General features: G+C 43.8%; 1 protein-coding gene across 2 annotated transcripts in view; it reads left to right on the top strand.

The window, feature by feature from the left end:
* ca10a (carbonic anhydrase Xa) overlaps positions 1 to 25132 on the top strand; it is a 198616-nt gene that overhangs the window by 83436 nt on the left and 90048 nt on the right. For both annotated transcript variants that reach the window (XM_031843263.1, XM_031843262.1), the window contains exon 4: positions 15965 to 16107. In XM_031843263.1, coding sequence (XP_031699123.1) covers positions 15965 to 16107 — 143 coding nt within the window. The remainder of the gene's footprint in view (positions 1 to 15964; positions 16108 to 25132) is intronic.

Here is a 25132-nt window from a genome sequence, read left to right as displayed (position 1 = left end):
GTGTAGAGTCACTGAGCCATGAGCTCCCCCCCTTCTTATTACTTCTGCTTCTATTCCCTGGCTTTTTTCTCATTTACTACCTCCAAGAGATGTTACGTCTTGACCCCGACCCCCCCCCCCCCAGCACTGGAGTCAGCGCCACTGCATGCTTTATTCATGTTTCTCCTTCATCCACACAGACTGGGAGTCCAAGTGGAGCTAGACCGGAGACCGAGAGAGAGACAGAGATTTACCCTGCACATCCCCCCACCCCCTACACATAAACCCACGTGCATGCTTGAACATGCTTTCCGCGTAATCCGGCGGACCGCAACGAAATGTAATGTCACGGACTGTCGAAGGAGGCCCGAGCTTCCCGCTGTGATTCAAATGGAGCCACAAAGCTGTGGGTAGAAAAGCTAGCGCTCGTTTCACCGGTTTCTGCTGCGTAAACTGCCACGCTCGCGCTGCGTTAAGCCAATAACACAAACTCTTTGAGAAGAACCATTTAAGCATCGAGTCCATTACGTTTGCCCCCCCTTCAAGACGTCCGCCTGTTTTTAATTCGGCCGACTTCACAGTGTACCTATCTGCAACAAGCAGATTATCCCCCCGGACAGATTGGCAGAGCCGTGGACCTGTTTTACCTTCAGGTAATTATTACTGCAGTTGTTTTTTTCTGCTGGTACCTGTCTTTAGTCTCCACAGGGGCCGAGTCATTGATGCGATAAAAGTACATTTGTCTCGAGGCGCAAGGTGTCTATCAGTCGGAGGGGGGGTTGGGTTTTCCAAAACGGAGTACGGGAGTCTGCCCTCGCAGACCTGCCAGTAATTAAAACAACAGATAACTGACACCCTCTCTCTGTGTAAGACTGTTCAGCTGTATTACAACAGATAAGGACACGTTGCTAATGTAGTGTGAGAAGCCCGATCTCTGTGTAATTCATTGTATTGATTTATTTTATTTTTTGTCACTGCAGTCAGTTTTTGTCAACATTGAGCTGTTTCTATCAAAATGTTGCACAATTAATTTTTTTGAAAAGTTTGCGAAAGAAAATACAAAATATCTTTTCCCATCAAGTGTGATGTGAATACTCAGAGGACACAAACAAATGATGTCTGCTGTAGCGCGTAAGTACACCGTGGCACTTTGTCTGCCACATATTGTACTTCGACAAATTGGTATCCTGCGTTCACGCGCACAAACCGCACCTACGTTGTCTCCAGCTATCCCTCCGTTTTATACGTGCTGACGGAGCTAAAGCGCAGGTGCTGAAGAGGGCGGTGCAGAGCCTCAGTGTGCTTCAAACAAAGTGCTTGTCGGGTCATCTACCAGTGTCCGGAGCCCCGTTTCTGATGGTAAAAATCAGGAGGGGTTCGACCCAACAACCGACAACTCCCGTCAACACGTCCAAGACGCAATGTTCTTGGATGTGTCGTCACTCTTTTAGGGCATCCCGATACTCAAGAAAAGTCCCCCTCCTTAAGTGACCCCCATTTTTTCCTCCTCCGTCACTACCGTCACTACCCCCACTACCCACCCACCCCCACCTGGAGGTACGTTGTATTCGACACCCTGAGAGTGGAGTGCCTCGCGCCGACCGCCAGCTCGTATATTCCCCACCATTAACAACATGACTGGTGGAGTTAGCTTGACTGGCATGTTTATTGTTCTGTTCACTGGGCAGTGCTAATGAGACCTCCGCGCTGTGCTGGGCCAACGGGATTACCCCCAGCGTCGCAGTACAAGCACAAACAAGACCCTCTGTCACTGACCATTTACCCAGGAGCACACACTCGACACAGGCGCTACACACACACACACACACGCTGGACTCCTGCCGTCTTCCGTCGCCCATACTACACTCCTGCTCTCGAGCTCGGGAGTTGCAAATGTAATTTCTTCACGCATTTGGCCGTGACAGATCCAAAGTCAAAGGTCGAGCAGCGCCGTAGCTAGAAAATGAAGATGAGGACATTAGCATCATGCAGACAACTGGTCTATTAATAATTTATTAAGCTGAAAAGCCATGACACACGACAAGCAACAACAATGTACTCTTGTCTCAGGACGGTTAATGTTTCAGTGCATTGGCAGTACAGGTGTCTTCAGCCTCTGTTATGTGGAGTGGTTCCAAGTGGAGCGATCGGGGGAAAATGGAGACTGATTTGTAACTTCCAAAAGCTCAAACTAATTAGTTGCTTGCGTAACGTAGAGACTCTAAAAGCCTGCAGATTTGTAATTCATAGAGAATAGGGCTGTAACGGTCTGCGTGTTCATGAAGACCCTGTGTTGCTCCACGGCTTAAGGGGATGTGAATGGAAACACATCGAGCATGTTAGCACAATTTGGACGTCCCATTGCTACCGTGCTCCGATATATAAATTAACATCAATTTGTGAAATACATTTCCATCATGTTTCCTACATCTTTTTTTTTTGACTGACGCTCTTTTGATGACACCATCTCGTTGCTCGCTCTTCTTCTGCAACGGCACACTGGCACCTGACTGGATAATTAACGCCGCTCACTGCTAATCCTCATGTACCAACCCCTAATAGCCTCTTGACAGTAGTAGGTGGATACTTGCATTTGCATCCCCCCCCCCCCCTTATCTCCCACACAGATGCACAGTGCATTAACTCAACATCACTCAATACGTGTGCGTCTTGAAAGACACTCGAGGTACCCTGCCTGTAACAGCAGCCTGGTGATTTACGGTTTGCCCTGCTAATTGTCAGCAGCGCCACTGTTGGCACCATTAGCCTCTAATGCTACCGCTGTTAAAAGAAAGAAAGAGGGGGGCTATTGATGAGCTGTGGTAATGAAACTACTGTGAAACCAGGTGATACAAGTCTCTACTGACCTGATAGTGCCTCACCTGCAGCACCAACTCTCTGTGAGTGTTGTTGTTTTTTCGGATCCACATTCGAAGCAAATGTTCTTTATTCGAGGGATTTGTTTTTTTCATTCAGAGAGCTGTCGGGAAAATGTCACGGTAAAGAGCAGCATTGCATCCATTTTACATTTGTAGATACCGAAATAAAATGCCAGAAAGTAGACATAGTGCACCGTAGCATACTGTTTAGGCAGCCGACCCTCTCGCTCTACCACCTGGAGCTGTCCAAGGTCCTGATCCTGATCTCTGTGCAAACAGTGCAAGCTTGTCTGATATACAGTATATCAAATAATTATTATGAACTTCATGTATGTAGCACTTTCTAGGACGACCATGTCTATGATGCATCATAAACATACTTGTGTGTTATAATCTGCTTTTAGCACTGTATGATTATAATTATAAGCACTCATAAATACTTTATAACAATAACTATAACACAATATAAAGCATTTTATAGGGACTTATAAGGTCAAGCACCATCATACTTCCTCATTGCTTGTCACTTGCAGACAGTTTTTAATAGTGTATTATACTTCTCATAGTTGTAATGCATCATAATCACTGTTATAATGCATAATAAATAGAAATATGTGGCCATTGATTGCTTTAAGTCAAGTAATGGAATCCTGTAAATGTGGGCATATTATAGCAGATTATAATGCATTATAAAAAAATGATTTTAATGTATGAGAATAACGACATACTATGATCCTTACAAAAGTGACCAGCAATTCCGATGTATAATAACACTTCCCGAACTATCTGTTCAGATGTTTGCTTGAAAACATTTAACATTGTTGTAGAGTCAATAAAAACTTTAAGGTCAAAGGTTCCGTTGTATTGAGGATCAAATAAACCCCGTCTAGTCTAGACAGTCACCTTCATTTGATTGTAAGCTGTTGTATATTTACAAGCAGCTCATAAACACCACAGTTAAAAAAGAAGAGATGTTTTTTCTTGGGCTTTTCATCGCCTTTGTATTGTAAAGTAACCCTAAGCAGTAACTCAACCTCGGCGTCCGTCCACACATACAAGTCAAATTTTGTTGTTGCCATGTCACCTAATATCATATATGTAGAAATAACTAGCTAACGCTTTACTATTGTTTACTTCATTTGTAAACACCGCCAACGGAAAATAAGCTCACTGAGCGTGCTCACAATCTTCTTCTCTGGTATTTGAGGTATCGTCGACGTAGCCTTTATCGCCGCCCACTGGTCCCGCTGAGCATTTGGAGTTGTGGACGTATATATTTTGAAAAAACGAAGGTGGTGTGGACAGAATTTGATTTTAAAATGTAGAGGAAAATATCCTTAAAAAAAAAATCCATATCTGTATATATGTAGACGGGGCCTAAATCTCTCCATCTGCCCCTGAACACGTCTCTGCACTGGTGTCGTGTTCAAGCACTGTTACCTTTCATACAACCAGGAGCTGCATGTCAATCCATGCAAACATGTGTGTTATGTTCAAGACAAGATGGAACCCGCAGTGCCAGTAGCCCTTGTTTCAAATTGAGAGCTTGCGGAATATGACAGCCCCCCTTTAGTGCTGCTCTTAGACATTCATTGTCATTAAGATGTTGGTTTCCGCATCTCTCTCTATCTCTCTCTCTCTCTCCCTCTCTCCCCTCGCCCATCATGGGCAAATTTGCAACCCAGCTTTGCGTCAGCACTTACAAAAGGAAAGCACTTTTTTTCCTTTTTTATACTTTTCTTGATGCTCGTCCAAGAAATTCGTGGACGGGATGCATCTGGGTCTTTGGAGAGAGAGAATCTTTGTGAGTGTGTGCGTGCGTGCTTTGCATTTCTCCAATTCCCTCCTGTTTCCCAAAGACTATTACTCTAACTTTTCATCCATATCCAGTTGACGGAATAAAGACATTTCATTAAGGCTATCTCTGTGCCTGGGCCTGTTTAATGAAATGCATACCTCTGCAGCCAGCCACACTGGTCTTTGTATACTTGTTCTTCTTAGATGTGTGTGTGTGTGTGTGTGCGTGCATCTCATTAGCTTTCATTTGGGAGTAGTCGCCTGTACTTTTTGTCATAGTATAGTCCGTGAAATAGATATATTTTCCCGGCTCCCATATGTTCATATAATGCACTCTGATGCCAGCCCTCTCTGAGCCGCTCTCTATAATGAGAAACCGCGTCCCTCCAGGCTTTGGATTTAGAGGCATGCGGCTATGTGTGAGATACTGGGCCGAGGAAGTAATTAATGTCGGGCTTAATTGTCCGTCGAGCATCTCCTCGGACCTCGGATCCCACCTTCACCGCAACCCTGAGCCCTGATAAACCCACAGGCACGACCCAGCACGCACTTCGGACCCGGGCCACGTCAGCCGCATAACACCTCTCAGAACACGGCCTCACACGCCCACGCAGGGCTGAGCTCCTAGCTGCAGCAAGGCGAGATATTTACATCTAACAAACTTAATAGTGCTGCGAGTTTAATTTAACAACAGTGTTACATTGTTCTTCATGGATGTAATTTCTCTATTTACCCAAAGGAAGTTCTGGTGTAAGGCTCGCCCAATGATAGGGAAACTAGAGATGATTTAAACGCAGTAGCAAAGTCAAAGTGTTCTCCTGAATATCAGCCAGTGGCTGATTGATTGATGATTTCCCTCTGAACACCAAAAACCAGCCAGTGGGTTTTAAAGGCATGTTTTTTAGTTTTCTTTTTAAATGCCAAAAACTTAAATACACTTTAAAAACAGAACTTATCGTTCGATTTTTATAATTTCTGACGGTCCTCGAACTGACAGAAAAAAAACAACCAAATCAGAGCTTCACATTTCATCAAAATCACTTCATTCCAATTTTGCCACAAATACACCGTTTGATAGCCGTGATCGATTCAGCCGAGACCAACTAGACAAGACTAGACAAGAAATGAGCAAACCTTGGCGTGAATTACAAGCTGTTTACACCAGAGCAGAGGAGAGAGGCAGTGAGGAAGTGGAGCTTGTAAAAATGTTATTCATATGGTTTGAACCATGAAGACAACGTCAAACTCTAGTGGCCGTAGTAATTATGACGGGATCAAAGGTAGAGGATGGATGACGTAGTATAAAGAGGTACAAAGTCCGCATATGGAGGATGGGTCAAACAAACACAGGACTTTCACCCAGGAGACCGTTGCTATTTTCCCTTGTGTAAACAAAAGTCAACAATTTTTACCGTACTTTTTCTACTTATCTTACGTACCAAACTAACTAAACTAACAAGCAGACTCATTTGAACCTAAACCAAGATCTTCTCCAAAAGCTAACCAAGTAGTTCTGTTAACTGAACCCAAAGTGGTTTCATGTCAATTTAAATGTTAAGTTTCACTCTTACAATGTGGTAGATGGTCTCAAGCGTTTCAATGGTAGTGATAGGTCCAAGCTTATTTGTTTCAACAAGCAAGTCAAAGGGCAAGACATGAAAAATACATTGAGCCCAAACGTAAAAAAGGAACACAATACAGAAAGAGGCATATAAGTTACATTTAGAAATAAATAAATGTTAATAATACACTGTCTTTTTGTATCAATTTGATTAAGTATTTTGGTTTCATTTTTGGTATTTCAATCACTGAATTAGCTAAATAAATCTATATGTATTTAGAACCCCAAAACCTGCCCGCGGGATGGAAAAGCAACCCTCCCCAAAACTACACCGTTGATCAGAGCCAGAAGCTGTAAAAACTTTCTATCGTAGATTTTCATCTTTCCGACGGTCCTTGAGCACATCATGTGTGACGAACACTTCCGTCAGAAAGAGCAACCGAAACTAAGCTCAAAATTGTGATATCTCATCAAAAACATTTTAATCTACATGTTTGATTTAAAACTCCGCCCCAAAAAAACTGTTTGCTTTAACCAGATCCTGTAAAAAACATTTAATTCTGCGCTCCTCAGCGCAACTAGGAAGTTCTGATTGATTTGGCTGAGACCAACAGTCACATGACAAAAATGATGTGAAACTTGGACTGAACTGCAGGCTGCTGAGCAGAGAGGAGAAGAGAGGTTGTAAAAATGTAAATATCTCAGTATATACGGTATATTAGTGCTGGGCAAGTTAACGCGTTAGTTTCGCGTTAACGCATTCATTAATTAACGGCGACAATTATTTTATCGCGCGTTAACGCATTTTTTAAATTTATTACAATTATTATTTATTTTTTTAATTGAAAGACAAGAGACAATACATAGACATAACAACAAGAGGATGACAAGAACAGTGGGATAAAAGCCAGCAAACGTCCTAGTCAGGTGTGTGTGGGTGTGCGTGTGTCCTTGAGCCTTTTGAGATGGGAAAAAAATAAATAATAATAATTAAAAAACAACAACAAAAAAAACAGGTAAGTATTTTAAATTTATTATTATTGTAACAGACTGTCTCATGTTTATTGTTTTGTATTGGAGATATGATGTCCCTTCAGGGTTGCCGTAGAGAAAAGGCGACTTCCGCTTCTGGTCGAGGGGGGGGGGGGGCAGAAATAAAGAGAGAAGCTGCACCAGCTGTTGCTCTCCCTGGAGACTACTGGACATCGCTGCGGTAAAGTCAGCAGACACTCAGATCTCCGTGGTCAACTCAGCAGACACTTACATTTTAGTACACCTACCGTATATGCTGAAATTCACGGTAAACGCATTTAAACGGCACAGATTGGGAGTGAGCGAAGGACTTTGAAAGTTAGCGGAAAGATTAACGTGAGACAACATCCGGTTTCTTCAGACGAACATCCGGTTTTCAGAATAAGATGCCAACAAAGTATGAATTATATTCACATTAAGTATAAAACATGCTACCTGCATCTCGTGAACCAAATGTTACTGCCCTTTTGTTCATATAGCAGTAATTTTTAAATAAAAGTGCGCAATACACTACTTTTGAATTAATTATTGAACTTTGCCATAACAATGCGATTAATCGCGATTAAATATTTTAATCGTTGCCCAGCACTAATATATATATATATATATATATATATATATATAGAGCATGTGGAGCCACTGTACCTTATCCCAACATCGGTAACAGTTGTGGCAGCTTGGAAAAATGTTGTATATATAGATTCTATTATACATTTATATCTGTCTTATACTGCACAAAACATTTTTGAGTTTTTAGAGGTGCAGAGAAAAATGTGCTGGGGGTTCAGAGGGTTAATAATTCCATATATCATATATCATGATAGAAGATCTGATCTATGTTGCTAACCTCTATTGTCCAGTATATTATTAAGTGGAGTTAAAAAGTTATGGACCTCTAACCGTATTCTCCTGTGTGTACGCGACAGAGCGTACAGTTTGAGAGAGGTGACACAAATGCAGTTGTTTGAAGGTGGCAACTGCTGCCACTGTGTCATTTTTGTCAAATGAGCCCAAAACCCCATTTCGCCGTGCAAAATCATAATAGCAGAGAATCCTTTGATAAGAAAGTGTTAAGAAGATGAGGAACATACCTCCCCCCCCCCCCCCCAACTCATTTGCCCTTTTCACTTGCACATTACACATCCTCTCCGTCTGACGTCTACGAAAGGCCACACCATACATCCCTGTCCACTTTTACAGCTTGCCAATAAGAAACGAAAGTGGCTCGTGAGCCGCCTAAGTGAAATGTAGGGGGTATCAGAGCTGGTGGTGGGGGGGTGGGGGAGGTCCTGCACACTATTGACAAGTGGTGCATGTGCCCGTGTCAGCAGTGAGGGATGTCCCACGCCGCTGTAGTCGCATTTAGGAATCTATCAAGGGCTAATAATTGTGTGTGCATTTACAACAAGGGGGCCCGGTGTTTAATGGATCGATGCGCTCGCACTCCAATTCCCATTCGGCACATGGATTTCCTGTCATTTTCATGAAGACTTTTGCATCAGCAGAAGTCCCTCTCTCCTGGACTGCCCTCCCCGATGAAACACGTTACTTCCTAACTCAATGCTGTCTTTAACAGAACCCATCTGTAATATGTTTTATCACTCTGTCCAGTTGTTTTTGTCTCCTATGGACGGATAGCTGCAGGAGTCCTGTGATTGGATTGAACAGCATTTGTTGGGTGGATTGAGAATAATGTGCCATCACAGGAGTTTATGAATGGTTTGTTCCCATTGGTCTGGTACAAAATGAGGTTTGTGGGTCATTACCAACACATTACATTACATTACAGTCATTTAGCAGACGCTTATATCCAAAGTGACTTACAATAAGTGCATTCAACATAGGTATTCAAGAGCACTACTAGTCACCAGAAGTCATAAGTGCATCTCCTTTTTAGCATCTAAGAGCATAAACCAGAGCAAAAGTACAGTGCAGAAACAAACAAATACAATAAGTGCAACAAGCTACTATGAATACGATAAGTGCTGAGTGGAAGGCTCAGCGTAGTACTTATTGAAGAGGCAAGGCAAGGCAAGTTTATTTGTATAGCACATTTCAACAACAAGGTAATTCAAAGTGCTTCACATCAAACCATTAAAAGCATCAAAACATAAGGCAAAAGAAAAGGAGATTTAAAAACAATTAAGAACATTCATTGAAACAATAAAAACAGTGTAAGAAATAAAATACAGTAGTAAAATGCAGAAATACAGGAAATTGATTAATATATTAACTGAATCTGGTTCAATTAAAGGCAGCAGCAAACAGAAAAGTCTTCAATCTTGATTTAAAGGAGCTGAGGGTCTCAGCAGACCTGCAGCTTTCTGGGACTTTGTTCCAGATATGTGGAGCAGAAAAACTGAACGCTGCTTCTCCATGTTTAGTTCTGACTCTGGGAACAGAAAGTAGACCAGTCCCAGACGACCTAAAGGGATGGTTCATAAGGTAGCAGCAGATCAGAGATGTATTTAGGCCCTAAACCATTCAGTGCTTTATAAATCAACAGCAGGATTTTAAAGTCAATTCTTTGTTTGACAGGAAGCCAGTGCAAACACCTCAGAACTGGAGTAATGTGATCCACCCTTCTGGTCTTAGTGAGGACTCGAGCTGCAGCGTTCTGAATCAGCTGCAGCTTTCTGACTGACTTTTTACAGAGACCTGTAAACACACCGTTACAGTAGTCCAGTCTGCTGAAGATAAATGCATGGACAAGTTTTTCCAAATCCTGTTGAGACATAAGTCCTCTAATCCTTGATATATTCTTCAGGTGATAGTAGGCTGATTTTGTAATTGTCTTGATATGGCTGTTCAGGTTGAGGTCTGAATCCATAACTTCACCCAGATTTCTGGCTTGGTTTGTGGGTTTTAACATCAGTGATTGAAGCTGAGCGGTGATTTTCAATCGTTCGTCCTTGGTACCAAAAACAATTACTTCTGTTTTATCTTTGTTTAATTGAAGAAAAGTCTGGCACATCCAGTTGTTGATTTGTTCAATGCAGTTACCCAGCCCTTGTATGGGATTATAGTCCCCTGGTGACACAGTTATGTAGATTTGTGTGTTGTCTGCATAATTATGATAACACACTTTGTTGTTTTCCATAATCTGAGCTAGTGGAAGCATGTAGATGTTGAACAGAAGAGGCCCCAGTATTGAACCTTGGGGAACACCACATGTCATTTTAGTCGGCTCTGATGTGTAATTAGCTACAGACACAAAGTATTCTCTGTCCTTCAAGTAGGATTCAAACCAGTTAAGTGCTGTGCCAGAAAGTCCCACCCAGATTTTTAGTCTTTCTAGGAGTATGGCATGGTCGACCGTGTCGAATGCAGCACCGAGATCCAGTAATACTAAGACTGAACTTCTGCCATTGTCTGTGTTTAAGTGGATGTCGTTGAAAACCTTAACAAGAGCAGTTTCAGTACTGTGGTGCTGTCGAAAGCCTGACTGGAAGACATCAAAGCAGTTATTTACGGCCAAGAATTTGAGAGGTGAGTTTTCAGCCTGTGCCGAATGATGGGCAGCGACTCTGCTGTCCTGACATCAGTGGGGAGTTCATTCCACCACTGTGGGGCCAGGACAGAAAACAGCCATGACCGGGTCGATCGGCCGCAGGGACCTCTGAGCGACGGGACAACCAGTCGCCCCAAGGCAGCAGAGCGAAGTGGTCGGGTGGGGGTGTAGGGCTTGACCATGGCCTGGAGATAGGAAGGAGCGGTTCCTTTCACTGCCCTGTAGGCTAGCACCAGAGTCTTAAACTGGATGCGAGCTCCTACAGGGAGCCAGTGTAGAGAACAGAGAAGGGAAGTTGTGGGAGAACTTGGGGCGATTGAACACCAGACGAGCTGCAGTTTTCTGGACAAGCTCCAGAGGTCTGATGGCCGGGGCTCCAGCAAGTAGTGAGTTGCAGTAGTCCAGGCGGGAGATGATAAGAGCCTGGATTAGCACCGTCTCGTCAGTGAGGAAGGGGAGAATCCTCCTGATGTTGTAGAGCAGGAATCTGCAGGAGCGTGTAACCAATACAATGTATGCTGAGAATGACAGTTGGTCATCCAGGGTCACACCCAGCTTCCTCGCAGTCCGAGTTGGCGTCACCATGGTATCGTCAATGGTGATGGACAGGTCATATATAATACAATTTATAGCCAATCAGTAGTGCACGTATGATTGAAGAGTTGAGATTCACAGGTTGTATTTTTCATATGCTCATACAATATGTGCAATGGAATGCAAGGTAGAATCCTCTTGAGGCTGTGCTAAAAGGCTAGTGTGTCATAAAGAATAATTATTAGAAAAATATGAATTAGAAAAAGGATTATAAAGACGACAAACTGTTAAACAACAGTGTTGTGGCTAAATGGCCCAATACCGATAGCGGCGGCAGTGAATGGGAACGCTACGATGTGTTCTTGGTTAATCTTAGGTTGCCCGCTTCTCCCATGATGCTGTAGATTGCGGACTCTAGTTTTGTTTGCTGTTTTTACAACTTATGTAATATTTAGAAACTAGCTTATTGTTTTGTGCCGTTTAATTTTACAGCAAGAGGCGTGACCATCACCAACTGTTTCCTTGTGGCGTGGCATACTGATACCCATGACTGTTTAAACTAAGACCCCCACCCCCCCCAAAAAAACATATTGGTTCCAATCAGGCGGCAACCACCTGTTCTGCCGTGTGAAGCCGATGCGTAGTGTCTTAAAACTTGCATTCAAGCAAGGTTCAAGCAACAAAAGGTTCTGGAAATGAAAGGTGCAGGCAACAAAACTACTTGGTAGGGCTAAGGAAAAGATCGTGGATTGGGTTAAAATGAGTTTGGTTGATATAGTGGTGTGAAATGTGCCAGCATTGACTTCAAACCTCCACTACAACCAAACCTAAAGTTGTTAAGATACATTTTTACCTCAAATAAACACATTATGAAAATGTGATTCAGTTTCTTGGAATTGTGCTTAGATTTGATGATTCCGCACCTCCTGTCCAGTGCCAATGCAGGAAATAGCTTGTCCTACACGTATCGTTAAGAGAGGGTGCGGACATCAGGGTTAGTGGACGGGCATCTGGCGCGTCTAACTTCCATCCTCATCATACGCTCTCCAAGCGTGTGGAACTGTGACTTGCATGGAGGCAAATGTGATAAGACAGAATGCAGAGACAGCAAACTCTGGAGAAAACCCTTAAGATATTTGTCCTTTCCACTTTACAAAGTAGCTCTGGCATGCAGCAGATATGTTATGCAGAGCTCACCAGGGTCACCGGAGACTTGCATCTCGGTCAAACATTGCACTTCAGTGCTCCGGGGGACTTTCGTGAGCATCGGAGCTCCAAAGGGAACAGCTTGCCAGAGTTCGTCAAGCTCCCGTACGAATGGCAGAAATGGAGAAAGATTCTTGTGAGGCGACCACACATTTAGTCCCATGTCGCCGCCGCTGCTGCTTCTGCTGGACTGGCAGACAAACGCAACCTGCCGCCACACTCTGCTGACACAAGTGAAATCAGCAACTGGCCCTTCTGGCGTGTAAAGACTCAAAAAGTCAGTATAATGTACAACATTGTGCCTGAGGTCAAGTTTAAAGGCATTTCTCGTAAAGCTGCAGTGTTTACTATTTCACACCGGTGTGGTGCAGGTCAACACGTATTTATTTTCAGTTGTGATGAAGTCAAAGCATTGACAGCTCACGGAACGCTCCCACCTCCAGCAGCATCACCAAGCAAAGTGCTTTTTTTTTTATTGCAGTGTGACTCAGTGCTGTGTGACTAAGGTCCTACAGTATGCCATAACTTGTGTCTGTGGCACAGCCACCACTCTGTATCTATAGTGGACCCATTTATCATCTTTCAGTCAGTGAAGGATTAAGTCTGGATGGTCATTTCTGAAGCGATTGGAAACATAACTGCGGTTGCAGTGATCATATAAATGAGATAATTTTCGTTTTTGTATCAAGGCCTTCATTCTACTAGATGTGAGTCTGGATAAATAATCGGTAAGCCTCGAGGTCTTCAAAAGTCTTTATGTGCAATGCAAGGCCTCAGCTGTTACCACAGACGCTCACTTACTGTACCAAGGTATGCTGAGCACAACTTGGACCTTTGTGACCTTCTACTGGATTAAAAAAATATGTATCTAAAGGATTTTCTATTATGCCACATTTTCCTCCATGACATTTAAAAGTTCAACATTTTGTCTATTATGTATCGCTTTGAGTGGCTTCAATGACGAATAGCTCAATATATACAGCATGTGACCTTATTTTTCCAACATTGGTAAAACTTGTGAGCACTTAAAATAATTATGGATATCAATGTTTGCATATTCCTAATGAAATTCAACTTGCGTTTTGTTGTCTGGTTTACCGTAACTGTGTTATTCTGCACAAAAGACATTGTTGAGTCTTCTAGTCTTCTAGCCATGATTGTGCTGTTTCCATACAGCTCAATCCCTTGTGTTTGCTCAGTGACTTTAGCCAAATGCTTCTTCTCTTAATTGTGGTAAACACCGTGAAATCTGCTCACACCTGTCAGCTGCCACCACGCTCACGGCGCAAAGGGTGACGAAGGCTTCTCTTGACTCCATGCTCTGAACTTAACAGTGAGGCAGCACTTTATCTGCAGAGCAAGTCCGTGAGCAAACACAATGTAGGACTCGTTGACTTGCCGAGGGCTCAGCTTCGAATCCATGCCGTCTTGTCCGCTTCGCACTGATTCATCGCGAAGTTGCATATAAAAAAAAAAATCTGGTAAAAAAATCTCGGCGGAGCACAATCCCAGTGACTCATCTCCGTGTAATAATGTGTTCCTAAATGGGGGGGGGGGGGGTACAAAATGCCGCTTTGGGCTGCATCAGATATTATAGCGGGAGTCAACGGCGATAAGCCGCTGCCTCCCACCTTTGTTGAAGGGAATGGAGTTCTTGGTCCCGGTGGCCAAGTCTTACATAAGAGAAAAAGACTGGCGGAGATGCCTATCACGCCCACAGTGCTGACATTCTCTCACTGTGCCGTCTTGTCCTCTCAGTCTTACAGGGCATGTGTGAGCTGATTATAGGCCCGATTCCTGCTTCTCTCACTTCTGTAATGCTTCCTCTATGCAGAGGGAGCTTTTTGACCGAATTGCCATGAGTCGCCGCAAATCACTTTCGCCCACTGAGCTTCGTGCTTCTCACCCCGTCGTTGCCGTGCTGCGGTACGATCGGACTGGCGAGTCATGCTGCTGTTCGAGATGGATGGTTATCATTATGACGTCGGAGCCTATGTTAAAAATGAAATGACATTTACTGTTGAAAAGTCACCTTTTGCACCAATGTTTTTCTTCTCTCCTTTCATTAATAACCATTTGAACAGGGATGCAAATTAAAAAACAGAATAATTCCGACACCAAATGTGTTATTTACATTTGAAATAATTTTGGCCCCAAAAGAAAAGGAATTCAAATGTCAAAACCATTCCCTCTCATATAGGCCTACCCTTCAAATCTAAATTGTTTTGTAGTCCGTAAAAGCAAAGGTGAACCACAACGGTGCTTGCATTTGGGCTCTACATATTTCAGGTTGACGTTTTTTTCTGGGGCCCTCTGCAGCCAATGAATAGGTTTAAACTGTGATTTGTCAGTTGATAGTATGTTCAGCTGATATCCTCTGATCCAATTCCATCAGTGGTAACCTTCTATTTCTGTTGTGATATTTTAGGAATGGCTTTGCTTCAGCGACACACCTGTTAATGTTCCAGCTTGTCTTGGGCATTATTGTGCACTTGATTTCTAGTTAAATCTGCACACACTGATGCTAAACTTCCAGTTTCTTCTCCCAATGACCGTTGAGTTCTTCTATTCTTATCGACCTATTGCTCAGAGGGATCTTTGTCTCTTTCAGTTGTCGGTCTGGTTGAACTATTGTAGGCTACTGAGTTTTGTTCTCCATATAAAACGCATGACTTCTTTTGCCAACCCTCCATACAACATAACATCTATTCGTAAAGACGACTTCTGCACCTAACAGCATGAAAGACAGTTGAAAGATATAGCACAGTCCTCTCAGCCATCTGACTGTAACAAATCAAGCTTTTTGTGGCAGGCGACCCTAAATGGCGGTGTATTTCCTAAATATAGGTGAGGAATTGGTGCTAGCAAGTGTCCAAGGTGACCGAATCCTTCCACAGGATTGATAAAGAGCTGCATGTTTTTGTCACAAATCCTGAATTACTTTATGTGCTGCATATACCAAGCATGTGTGACTGCATGTATTAATTATGCACGAGGTTTGAGCCATGGTATAATGCAGCATGTATAGGAACGTGTGCTAAAACAGACCATAACCAGGTATTCTGCCCGCCCATGTTTCAATTCTATTAATAGTTTCAAAAGAATAAATACCGTTATCAGAAAAAAAAGAGGTACAATGATGATCATTATGATACACCAAGGAAAAGATCCTGTGAGACAAGCTTGTACATTTTAGAATAAAAAACCAACCATTAAAATAAATGTTCAATCTGCAGGTCCAATCCCAGAGTACTTCTACCCACTATCAGAAGCCCACATCAGTCGAGCCCTGCTAATTGCATTTCTCCCACTGTGAGTCTGGCGAGCTCTGGTATTTGGAAAAAAAAATGCCGAAGGGCAAACTCTGCTCGTCACTCTGGGGGACCTCTCGTATCTCCTGGCTGCAGATGCTCGCCCTTTTGAACAGACCCTCACACTCCACTCTCTCCGCCTTTTGTGTTGCAGTGCCGTCGTTCTGGGGGCTGGTGAACTCGGCCTGGAACCTGTGCTCGATGGGGAAGAGGCAGTCACCAGTTAACATCGAGACCAGCCACATGATCTTTGACCCCTTCCTCCAACCAATAAAGCTGAACACAGCCGGACGCAAGGTAAGGACAATGCAAACATGCACGTGCTATTCTCTGTCGGCTCGACAGACGCCGGGGGCTTTGTTAACTTTCCTTTTTTTCCCGCTGCCGGTGGCGTCTCTTAGATGTTGCACTACACTGCTCCAGTGCCGGTCGCACATTGTTTCTTAGCCGCTGTATATGTCGGCATGTCCCTGATCGATGCTCCTGGCCGCTGCTTGTTTTGGCACACAATGTGAGCCCATTTGTCCAAACGAACACTCGGCTGGAGATAAAATACAAAACAGTTCACCTATTCAGCGACGCACAATCGTTGTGTTCTGGTTCAAGAAAAAAGCCCAGACTTTATCCGAGGGGCTTTACAGAAGAAAAGCCAGCAGCCTGACTGCGGATTAGTCATGCATATTGTTTGTTATTTTGTCCTGTACAGTGGTGCACCAAGGACAGCATGCATCAGAATTCTGTTCCGTCCTGTGCCATATGATGGCAGCTAATTGCATAGCCTTCACAGATGGGCTGCTTCCAAAAGTGCACAGTTGCATTAGTGATGATTAGCTTATGTTTACATGCCAGCAGTTAGTACACGGTTTATCAGTGGGACGCATTGCAGTTCACCCCCTGTGGTACATTCTAAACATATCTAAACAATAGTCCCATGTCGTGTCCCATGGGGCTATTTCGGGGATCTGATCTGATTAGATTGTGGTCCTTGGACTTCCTGTTGGAGGAGTTTGTCATATAAAAAAGTCTGTTTACCCTGAGAGAATTAGCTGGGAAACCAGTGATTACAATAGTCATACTTTTTTTCTCGTTTTTACTTGAAATGAAAATTAGGTTGAACAATTACTCTTTTTGCGAGGGCTCCCCTGCCGCTCCCTCAAGGACTCCACTTACCCGAATGTCCGAAGTGGGGACATCACTCGCATTGAGGCGAGTCTTGTACGAACAATCAGCATTGGCTTTAAGTCTGCTTAACCACAACATCCCTGGTTGGAATCTGGCCAGGGACCTTTTGTTTATCATCCTCTTTTTCATCCTACACTTCCTGTCCATATCTGAACTATACTACCACTGGAAATTATTACCCAAAATGTAATTTTAAGAAAAAAGATATGGCTTTGTCTGAGGTAGGAGACTGTTCAAATTTGTCCCCAGTTAACTGGCATGGCAACTGGATTTTTACGCAAAAAAAACAACTTTTTGTTCTATAACAATAACCGGCGTCCTGCGAGCAGCTACTGGCAGTCTGAATGACCAACTGGCTCCGCTGGTAGTCCGCTGATATGGCAGAAGTGAGCCAGCGATAGATGGTCATTGACAGATGGTTCATCCAATCACCTGCCAAGCATTTTGTGAAAGCGCTTGCCTTTTTCCAAACGGCTTCTGAGATGGTTCTGTTCAACAAACCATCTGGCAGGTCAGGTTCACCAAGCAGGACTTTGTACTTGAGGTGTACAAATTCTACATGACCCAACACATGGTTTGTCCTTGCCGACCAAAAGGTCTTTTAAAACGAGTTCCTTGCAGTGAGGTACAACAGTTGTAAATATAGGAAGATGATAGCGATGGCTTCGGATCGGGTTCTTGGGCGAATGTAAGTGTCGGAATCGGGATGGTGAGAGGAGAAGTTGGACCCATGCATCCCTATCCCATTACCTCTTCCAATAAGCAGACTTTGATGCTCTTCAGCAACCTTAGGGAAGCATGACACCATTGGCACACTGGCAACAAGTGTGCAAGAGAGTTTTATTGGAAAATGTTGAAGTGCCCTCTCATCCGCATGCCAAGTGACCTCTTTCACAGCCATGGACAATTGCGCAACCTGTTATTTACGGTACTTTTGATGGATTTTTTTGCCCAACCCGCATTCCCGCGAAGACTCGCCCTACTCTGCCTTCGATTGTTCACACAGCCAGTAGCGCTCTCTCAGGTAAAAATGTGTTCTTTTTTAGACATTTTCACAAATAACAACAGCAAAAATGTTTCTCTCACTGGTCCCTAAACCATCCCACCCCCATCCTGTTCTCCAAATCGCCACCACCACACATTGACAACGGTCATTAACACCCACACAAACCCGAGTCCAACTTTCTCGTTTATCTCTGAGAAAAAGTTTCCAGAGTCCAAAAGCCATTTTTTTGGACTCCTCCTTCCCTCTCTTGCATTATCTCCCCCTCTTTCTCTCTCTCTCTCTCTCTCTCTCTCTGCAGTGGCCTAAATGTAATCTGTTGTGTCTCCATCTCTCTGAGCACCTGAGCTGTCAGCCGGTGAACACGAAGCTGGCTTCACCTTGTCAGTGCTGATTCATCCCCGCTCTGTCTCTGGCTGTTTGGCAGCCAGTCAGCCTTGGCCAAACACGCCACGGAGACCGGTAAAGAGCTCCCGCCTCGGCTCGCCACGGCTCGGCTCGCCACCTCGACACGGAGAGAGCTTAAGCCCACTTTCTGCCCAGGAGGAAAGCAAAGAGAAAGATTAACCCGCCCCAACCCCCCTCTTACGACACACACGATGATCTCCTCATTTAATAGATTTTTGTGGCGCCCTGTATTGTGGCTAATGAATAGTTAAAGGAAATTTAATTGACCTCCAAAGACAAATTTTAATTAATGATGGGGAGACATGCAAGGCTATGCGCCTTGTATGTCTCCATAGATGCTCCATAGATGCTCTGCCATAGATGAGCTGCAATTAATTCAAGAGATTTCAATAAATGTAATCACTTAGCCTGGGGGGGGGGGGGGATTTCCGAGTGAATTTATGAATAGTGCTTATGAAACAGGATCAGATGTATTTTGTCCTCTTTTTTTTAACGCGCAGGGAATCCATTAGCACTGTGGAATCGGGGACATTCCTCACATCTGGGGACGCGGCACTCTCTCCTGCTTTTGTTCTCGGTTGCTTTTGAAGTCTGGTTCGGTGCAGAGAAGCGTTGTGAACATCGGTGCCAGGTGGCGCATTCCGTAAACAGGGATATTTAGTGATGATGTCTCGTTCAATGGAATTCTGAGCTCAGCAGAAAGTCGCGCCTCGTAGCTTTTTTTTGATCATGTTTCGGTTGCTAAACAAGCTCCAAAATGCGGTGACAATCCGTGACCCTTCTGAAGGGGCTTTTCTACAGCTTCTGTCTCGTTCCTTCTTCTACCTCTACTTCCCTGTATACCTGATCGACCTGATGAGCAAATCTGACAAGCGTGCAGCTTGGTGTGGAATGTGTGTGTGTACGTGTGTTGAAGCATGTGTGTATGCTATTGGCAGCCCCGAATCTGCCTAATTACAATGAGTGTTAGGTAGAACAACAAACAGCGGGCTCTTGGATGGCAGCTGTACTTTCACTCCAGATGGAATAACCACATCCTCAGGTTTGCCCAGCTGGCCAGCCAGCCAACCAATCAGATATCAGTCAGCCAGCCAGCAAGCCAACTCGTCACTAAAGCTCTCTCTGCACATGGCATTAATATTGTGTGTTTAATAGCAGGTGTGTGCTATCACTCAGTGTGTGAAGCCGCCGGCAGGCCGGTGCAGGTCCTGCTGCCTAGTGTTGGGTCTTATCCAGGTTGGCTCACCGCAGATGTTTGCAGGTAGCTGAAGGGATCCATGCATGTGCTCCTGGACCAATAGATAATATTCTTTTGGCTATGACTCACTGAAGCAGATGCACTGTAACCTGTGTCCAGTTAGGGTTCCACAACTAATGATTTTTACTTGTCACAAGTTGTGTACCAGCAGTTTAATACATTTTATTCCATTTCAGTTGTTAAAGGGCAGCAAAGGCCTGTCACGATAACTTGAATAAGATGTTGTCCCAGAAATAATAGCGATAAACAATATTATTGTCATTTGAAGATCACTTTATGCCACTATATAATATTATTATATTATAGTAATGCACAAGTACACCCTTTCAAAGAGTATGACATCTTCATTCTTAAAGTTCAGACATTGTAATTGGAATGTGAAAAAATGTGAAAAACAAACTAAAATGTTCTAAATAAAGCAAAACCTGCCAAACAAAACAATAAATAAAATAGGCTCTGTTTACAAAAACGCACAATATCTGCGCAATATGCATGTCTTATAATAGTAGAGAAAACCCTGCTGTTTATTCTGTCTAACATGTTAGTGACATTCTCATGTAAACAAACACGCATGTCAAAACAAAAAGGTCATATCCATATACTGTACGATAAGATGGCAATGTAAAAATGATTGAGCTCATGCCAATAGATCGTATAAGTTAACGTAAAAATGATCAAAGTCAAATCACATCCATATATCATACAATAAGCTGATAATGTTAAATTGATTAAAGTCATATCTCTATGTCGTACCGTAAGTGGATAACGTACAAATTAGCATTCATGTCAATATATCATACAAGAAGTCGTTAATGTAAAGTTATAGCGATCAAGTCGATAATGTAAACGTCATCCAGGTCATGTCTATTATATCATACAGTAAGTTGATAACACGATTATCATGACAGTCCTAATCATGCTTCTGAGTTTCCCTTGTATGATTACTACTCCTGCGATTTCAGGGTTTGTTAGAGAAACCGGACAGCTCGCAAGAGGGTCCATAGGATAGAGCAGCATGAATGTATTCTGCTTGTATTCATTAAAGAAGAAATAATCACCTAAAAAGTCAACTGCAGCAGTGCCGCGGTGCATTGTGGAGCTTGTTGTGACGTTTGTGCAAACACGGCTCGTGGATATAGAATACTTCTGGCTTGTGAGTGCGACGGTCCCATTCCAACTCCTGTCACGTACAAACGTTTGCTGCTGTCCACAAAGGAGTCAATGGCCTGACAAGTATACGTCTGCAAACACAAGCCCATGTCAGTTTGCAAAAGGTGCAGAATGTGTGAATATTCAATTATGCAAATTGACAATTCAAATTAATTAGACACAAGTTTGGGCTGGCTGAAGCTGTGCGGTTGACGCAGCATTACAAAAGGGAGTGTGTATGAGAACTGCAATTACCATCATCTGACCGAGGCCCGTTCTCGATTCCCGAGGCGGGAGATTGCTCTAATTGCCGCAGCGATGCAGGGGCCTGGAAGCCGAAGGGATTCTTCTCATGTCTCCGGCTCCGCGGATAGCCGGACGTGTAGAAGGGATGTCGGAGCCAGCATCCATGGCATGTCCATCTGTGAGTCTGAATCTCAATTACAAACCGCTCAACAGAGGGACAAGAAGAAAGAGCAGAGGAGAAGGGAGACGGGGATAGCAGGACAGAAAAAGGCAGGCTCCGGTCACGGTGGCCCAGATGGCCGAAAAACATTACTCGTGGTGGCTCTGTTTATAATAAGTCAACACTGTGATTGCAAAAAGTTTTTTGCTATTTGCTTTTACTTCTAGTTCGAACACCCCCCCCCCCCCCCCCCCCCCCCCCGTCAAAACGGAGGGGTGTGTTCTTGACCACCACAACAACAACCAGCTGGTTGGAGACAGATGGTTGTTTAATGCAGTGGCTTCCTTTTGGGAGCATACGCAAAAATGAGAAAGGTAATTACTCAGATTGATTATACTCCAGAAACATCACATGGACACATCAGAAAGCCGTCCAAATCCAGCATCTACCAAAACGCAGTGCACTTCTTCAGAAGGAGCGGAACAGTTTCCGAACGTGTGACCTCGCTCTATCACTTTCCATCCCAGACTTTTGAAGTCAAATTGCTTTTTTTGACCTCAAAGCCTCTACGTGTAGAATTTGAAAATTGGAGAGAGTCTGGACAGGGTGCACTCACTGAGTAAGCAAAATAAACTGCATTAAAAGCACAACTGCTCCTATACAACACCACAACAGTCCTAGTAATGTCAAACTGGAGCGATTTGAGAGAACCGCCCACAGATTTGCCATTGAATTATTCTCTCCACGACAAAGCAAATATGTAGTGACTTTAGCGTGAGAATATCAAGGTATTTTTTGTTCACTATAGAGTCATTAAACCCCTAAAATAAGCCTCTGAGGCCCCCAGGTGTGAAACTGTAAAGGAGTAATGAGTAATTTATGGTGTTCTTGAAAACTCTATGCATTTTAAATGTCATAATTCATGAGTGTTTCTTCCGAACTTGAGGTTTACCTCTCACACACAAGCTGCACTAACAGACTATAATGTTTATTTAATGTGCCCTATATTTTAGCGAATATCTCCCGCTGCCTTCGTTACACAGAAATGATAAAACTCTCACACTAAAAAACATAAATATTCAAAAACACCTTACAAATATATATATACTGCAGGCTCAGTAGTGTGCTAAAACAGCCGGCCACTGCGGCTTTCAAAGTAGTCCCGAGCAAATGTATTCATTGGTCGGATTGGGTCTAAATATACTAGAGTGTGTGTGTGTGTGTGCTCATTGTAATGCAGGCGCATGTCAGCCAGTACCACAGTGTGGCTCGTTGGTGCAGAGGCACAGAGGAAGAAGATAAATCAGGCTTTGGCACCCAAACAACACTTGTTACTGGGATCAGATCTGAATTCATGGAAAGTTTGAGCTCTGACATGTACAGTAAGTCGTTTACACGGCTTTTACATGGACTCATTGTTTGCACTGCCAATATATGTGAATCAGCTGCTTGATCCCTGTGCTACCCGCCACATGGATCCAGGGCTCAGCGTTGTGCCTCCAGGGGGAAAACCTCTGGACTCGGACTTGAGTTCAAAGTTGATTTTAACAACAAAATAAAACTTTCGAGTGCGGGTTCTCCACATCCATCTGCTTTGTGTGTCCTCCCGTCGAACTTTAATAATCATCTGCGTGTTTTCTGCTCAGCGTGCGGTCCCTATTCCCCCGCCTGGGCCGCTTTCGGCATCAACGCGCCGCCGTCGTGCCTTTGTGCTGGCTCGGCCCCACTCAGAGGAAGCGCGTGGATGAGAGGCGTGTGTGCTAGTGGAGTGTGTGTTTTTTTCGGGGGGTGTTTGGTTGAGAGAGAAAGATGGTGTGTGCACAGCGGCATGTGGCCGGATGGTTCACAGGGAAGTGGGTCAGAGTTAGTTCTACTGCTGTCTTGCAGTCTCTCAGGACAGACAGAGGGAGGTCTCTGACACTGCACCGTGTGGTACTCGTCTTTACAAATGGCTCTCGTAGCGGTGATGAAAAAGAAATACAATAACTGTGTAAAGGGCTGTCATAATCCTGTGACAAAATCCGAACTTTAATAATCTATATAGGATGTGTGATTTTCGAGTTTTGCGATCAGTTGGATTCCGTCTGTGTGCAGCCCTTCCAACTTCTCCCTCACTTCCTCCCATTGATGGATCCCCTCTCACAGAGCTGGTAATGACGTCTCCAGAGAGGGAGCTGTGTAGTCGTGTGTCTTATGGGGCTTTCAGGGCACTTCGCTGGCACTGATGTTTTCTGAAAGGAAAGTTGCAAGATATTCAGTGACCACTTTCAGTTAATACTAGTCTGTTTTAGCTCTCTATGTACAGAAACTAACAAAGTTACTTAATCATTTAGGTTTTTTTACACTTGATAAACAGGTTGTCCTGTATTTGTTGACCTTGAAAAAGTAACTAAAACAAGTTCAAAAGTCCAACATTTGCTTTGATTTTGCTAATACTTTTGGACATTTTTTTCTTTTTTCCCATTATCTAATCAAAGTTTTTCAGGAAGCTTAAGGTGCATTGGAACCTTTTTTGATTTTATCTCCATCAATAGATACTGTAATTGTATTATTCTTTTATTAGATCACAAAAAAAAACCCGATTTGGTTTTGCTCGAATTTACAATAGTTTTTGTTAGCCTGGTGTCATTCCCAGGGCTTCATATACTGAAGTTTTGTGACAGCCCTTGGCGTCTGATACCGGTAATGCACAAGGCGTCCTTTAGCGTCTGCATGAGACGTACCAGCTTTTCAACTCCAATGTCAACCCATCTGCTCCGTAAGTCAGGTGACGTAGAACGAAGAGAGACGAGGTCCACGAAAGGAGACGGACGGGTGGATGGAAGCGTCCGACAGGACGACCCTGTGCGGAAACAAGCCAACACTGACTTGTTTTAAGTCAGTACATTATGTCATAGTTTTTGTCACATACGTAACTTACCTAACTTAACATACTTATTTGAACCCAAACCACTATTTTGTTGGGTAAACTTAACGTAGTTTTGTTGCGTTCGTTCAAAAGTTACACCAAGGGGCCCTAACCAAGTGTCTGAATGAGAACGAGACATTTATGTTCATTGAGCCACCTCTTAGGTTTAACCACTACGTGGGCAAACAATTTAATTTGCACTATTCTGTATTTTTATATTATACAATGGATTATATGACTTTATGAAAGCTTTCAAAGATAGGGACAGATATTGGTCTCCAGAGCTAAAAGGAGAGATGATGCTTGGATTACATTTCCAAGTTGGCCGTATCACTTTATAAACTGATAATATGTCAGTGTGTTTATGCCTTCTTCTGTTGCCCCCTCAGTGGGCAAAAGAACCAGCTCTCAATATGACAACGTGGCTCACAGCTAACGGTTCTAAGGAGTATGTTGCTCCTCTATTATGTAATTGGTGCAACTTAATAACTTTCATGAAATCGGGTGGCGATCCATCCATCCATCCATTTTCCTCCGCTTATCCGGGGTCGGGTCGCGATGGCAACAGGCCAAGCAGGCTGACCCAGAGTTCCCTCTCACCGGCAACATGTTCCAGCTCATTCTGGGGGATCCCGAGGCGTTCCCATGCCAGCTGGGAGATGTAATCTCTCCAGCGTGTTCTGGGTCTTCCCCGGGGTCTCTTCCCAGTTGGACGTGCCTGGAAAACCTCCAGTGGGAGGCGTCCAGGAGGCATCCTGATTAGATGCCCGAACCACTTCAGCTGACTACTTTCAACGCGAAGGAGTAGCGGCTCGACTCCAAGCTCCCTGCTGATGACCGAGCTCCATACCCTATCTCTGAGGCTGAGCCCGGCCACCCTACGGAGGAAGCTCATTTCGGCCGCTTGTAGCCGCGACCTTGTCCTTTCGGTCACGACCCAGAGTTCGTGACAATAGGTGAAGGTAGGAACGTAGACCGAGTGGTAAATTGAGAGCTTTGCCTTCCGGC

Source organism: Anarrhichthys ocellatus, unplaced genomic scaffold (genome assembly GCF_004355925.1).
Source record: "Anarrhichthys ocellatus isolate YVR2014 unplaced genomic scaffold, GSC_Weel_1.0 scaffold4, whole genome shotgun sequence".
Taxonomy (NCBI): Eukaryota; Metazoa; Chordata; class Actinopteri; order Perciformes; family Anarhichadidae; genus Anarrhichthys; species Anarrhichthys ocellatus.
This window is presented reverse-complemented; position numbering and strand designations above follow the sequence as displayed.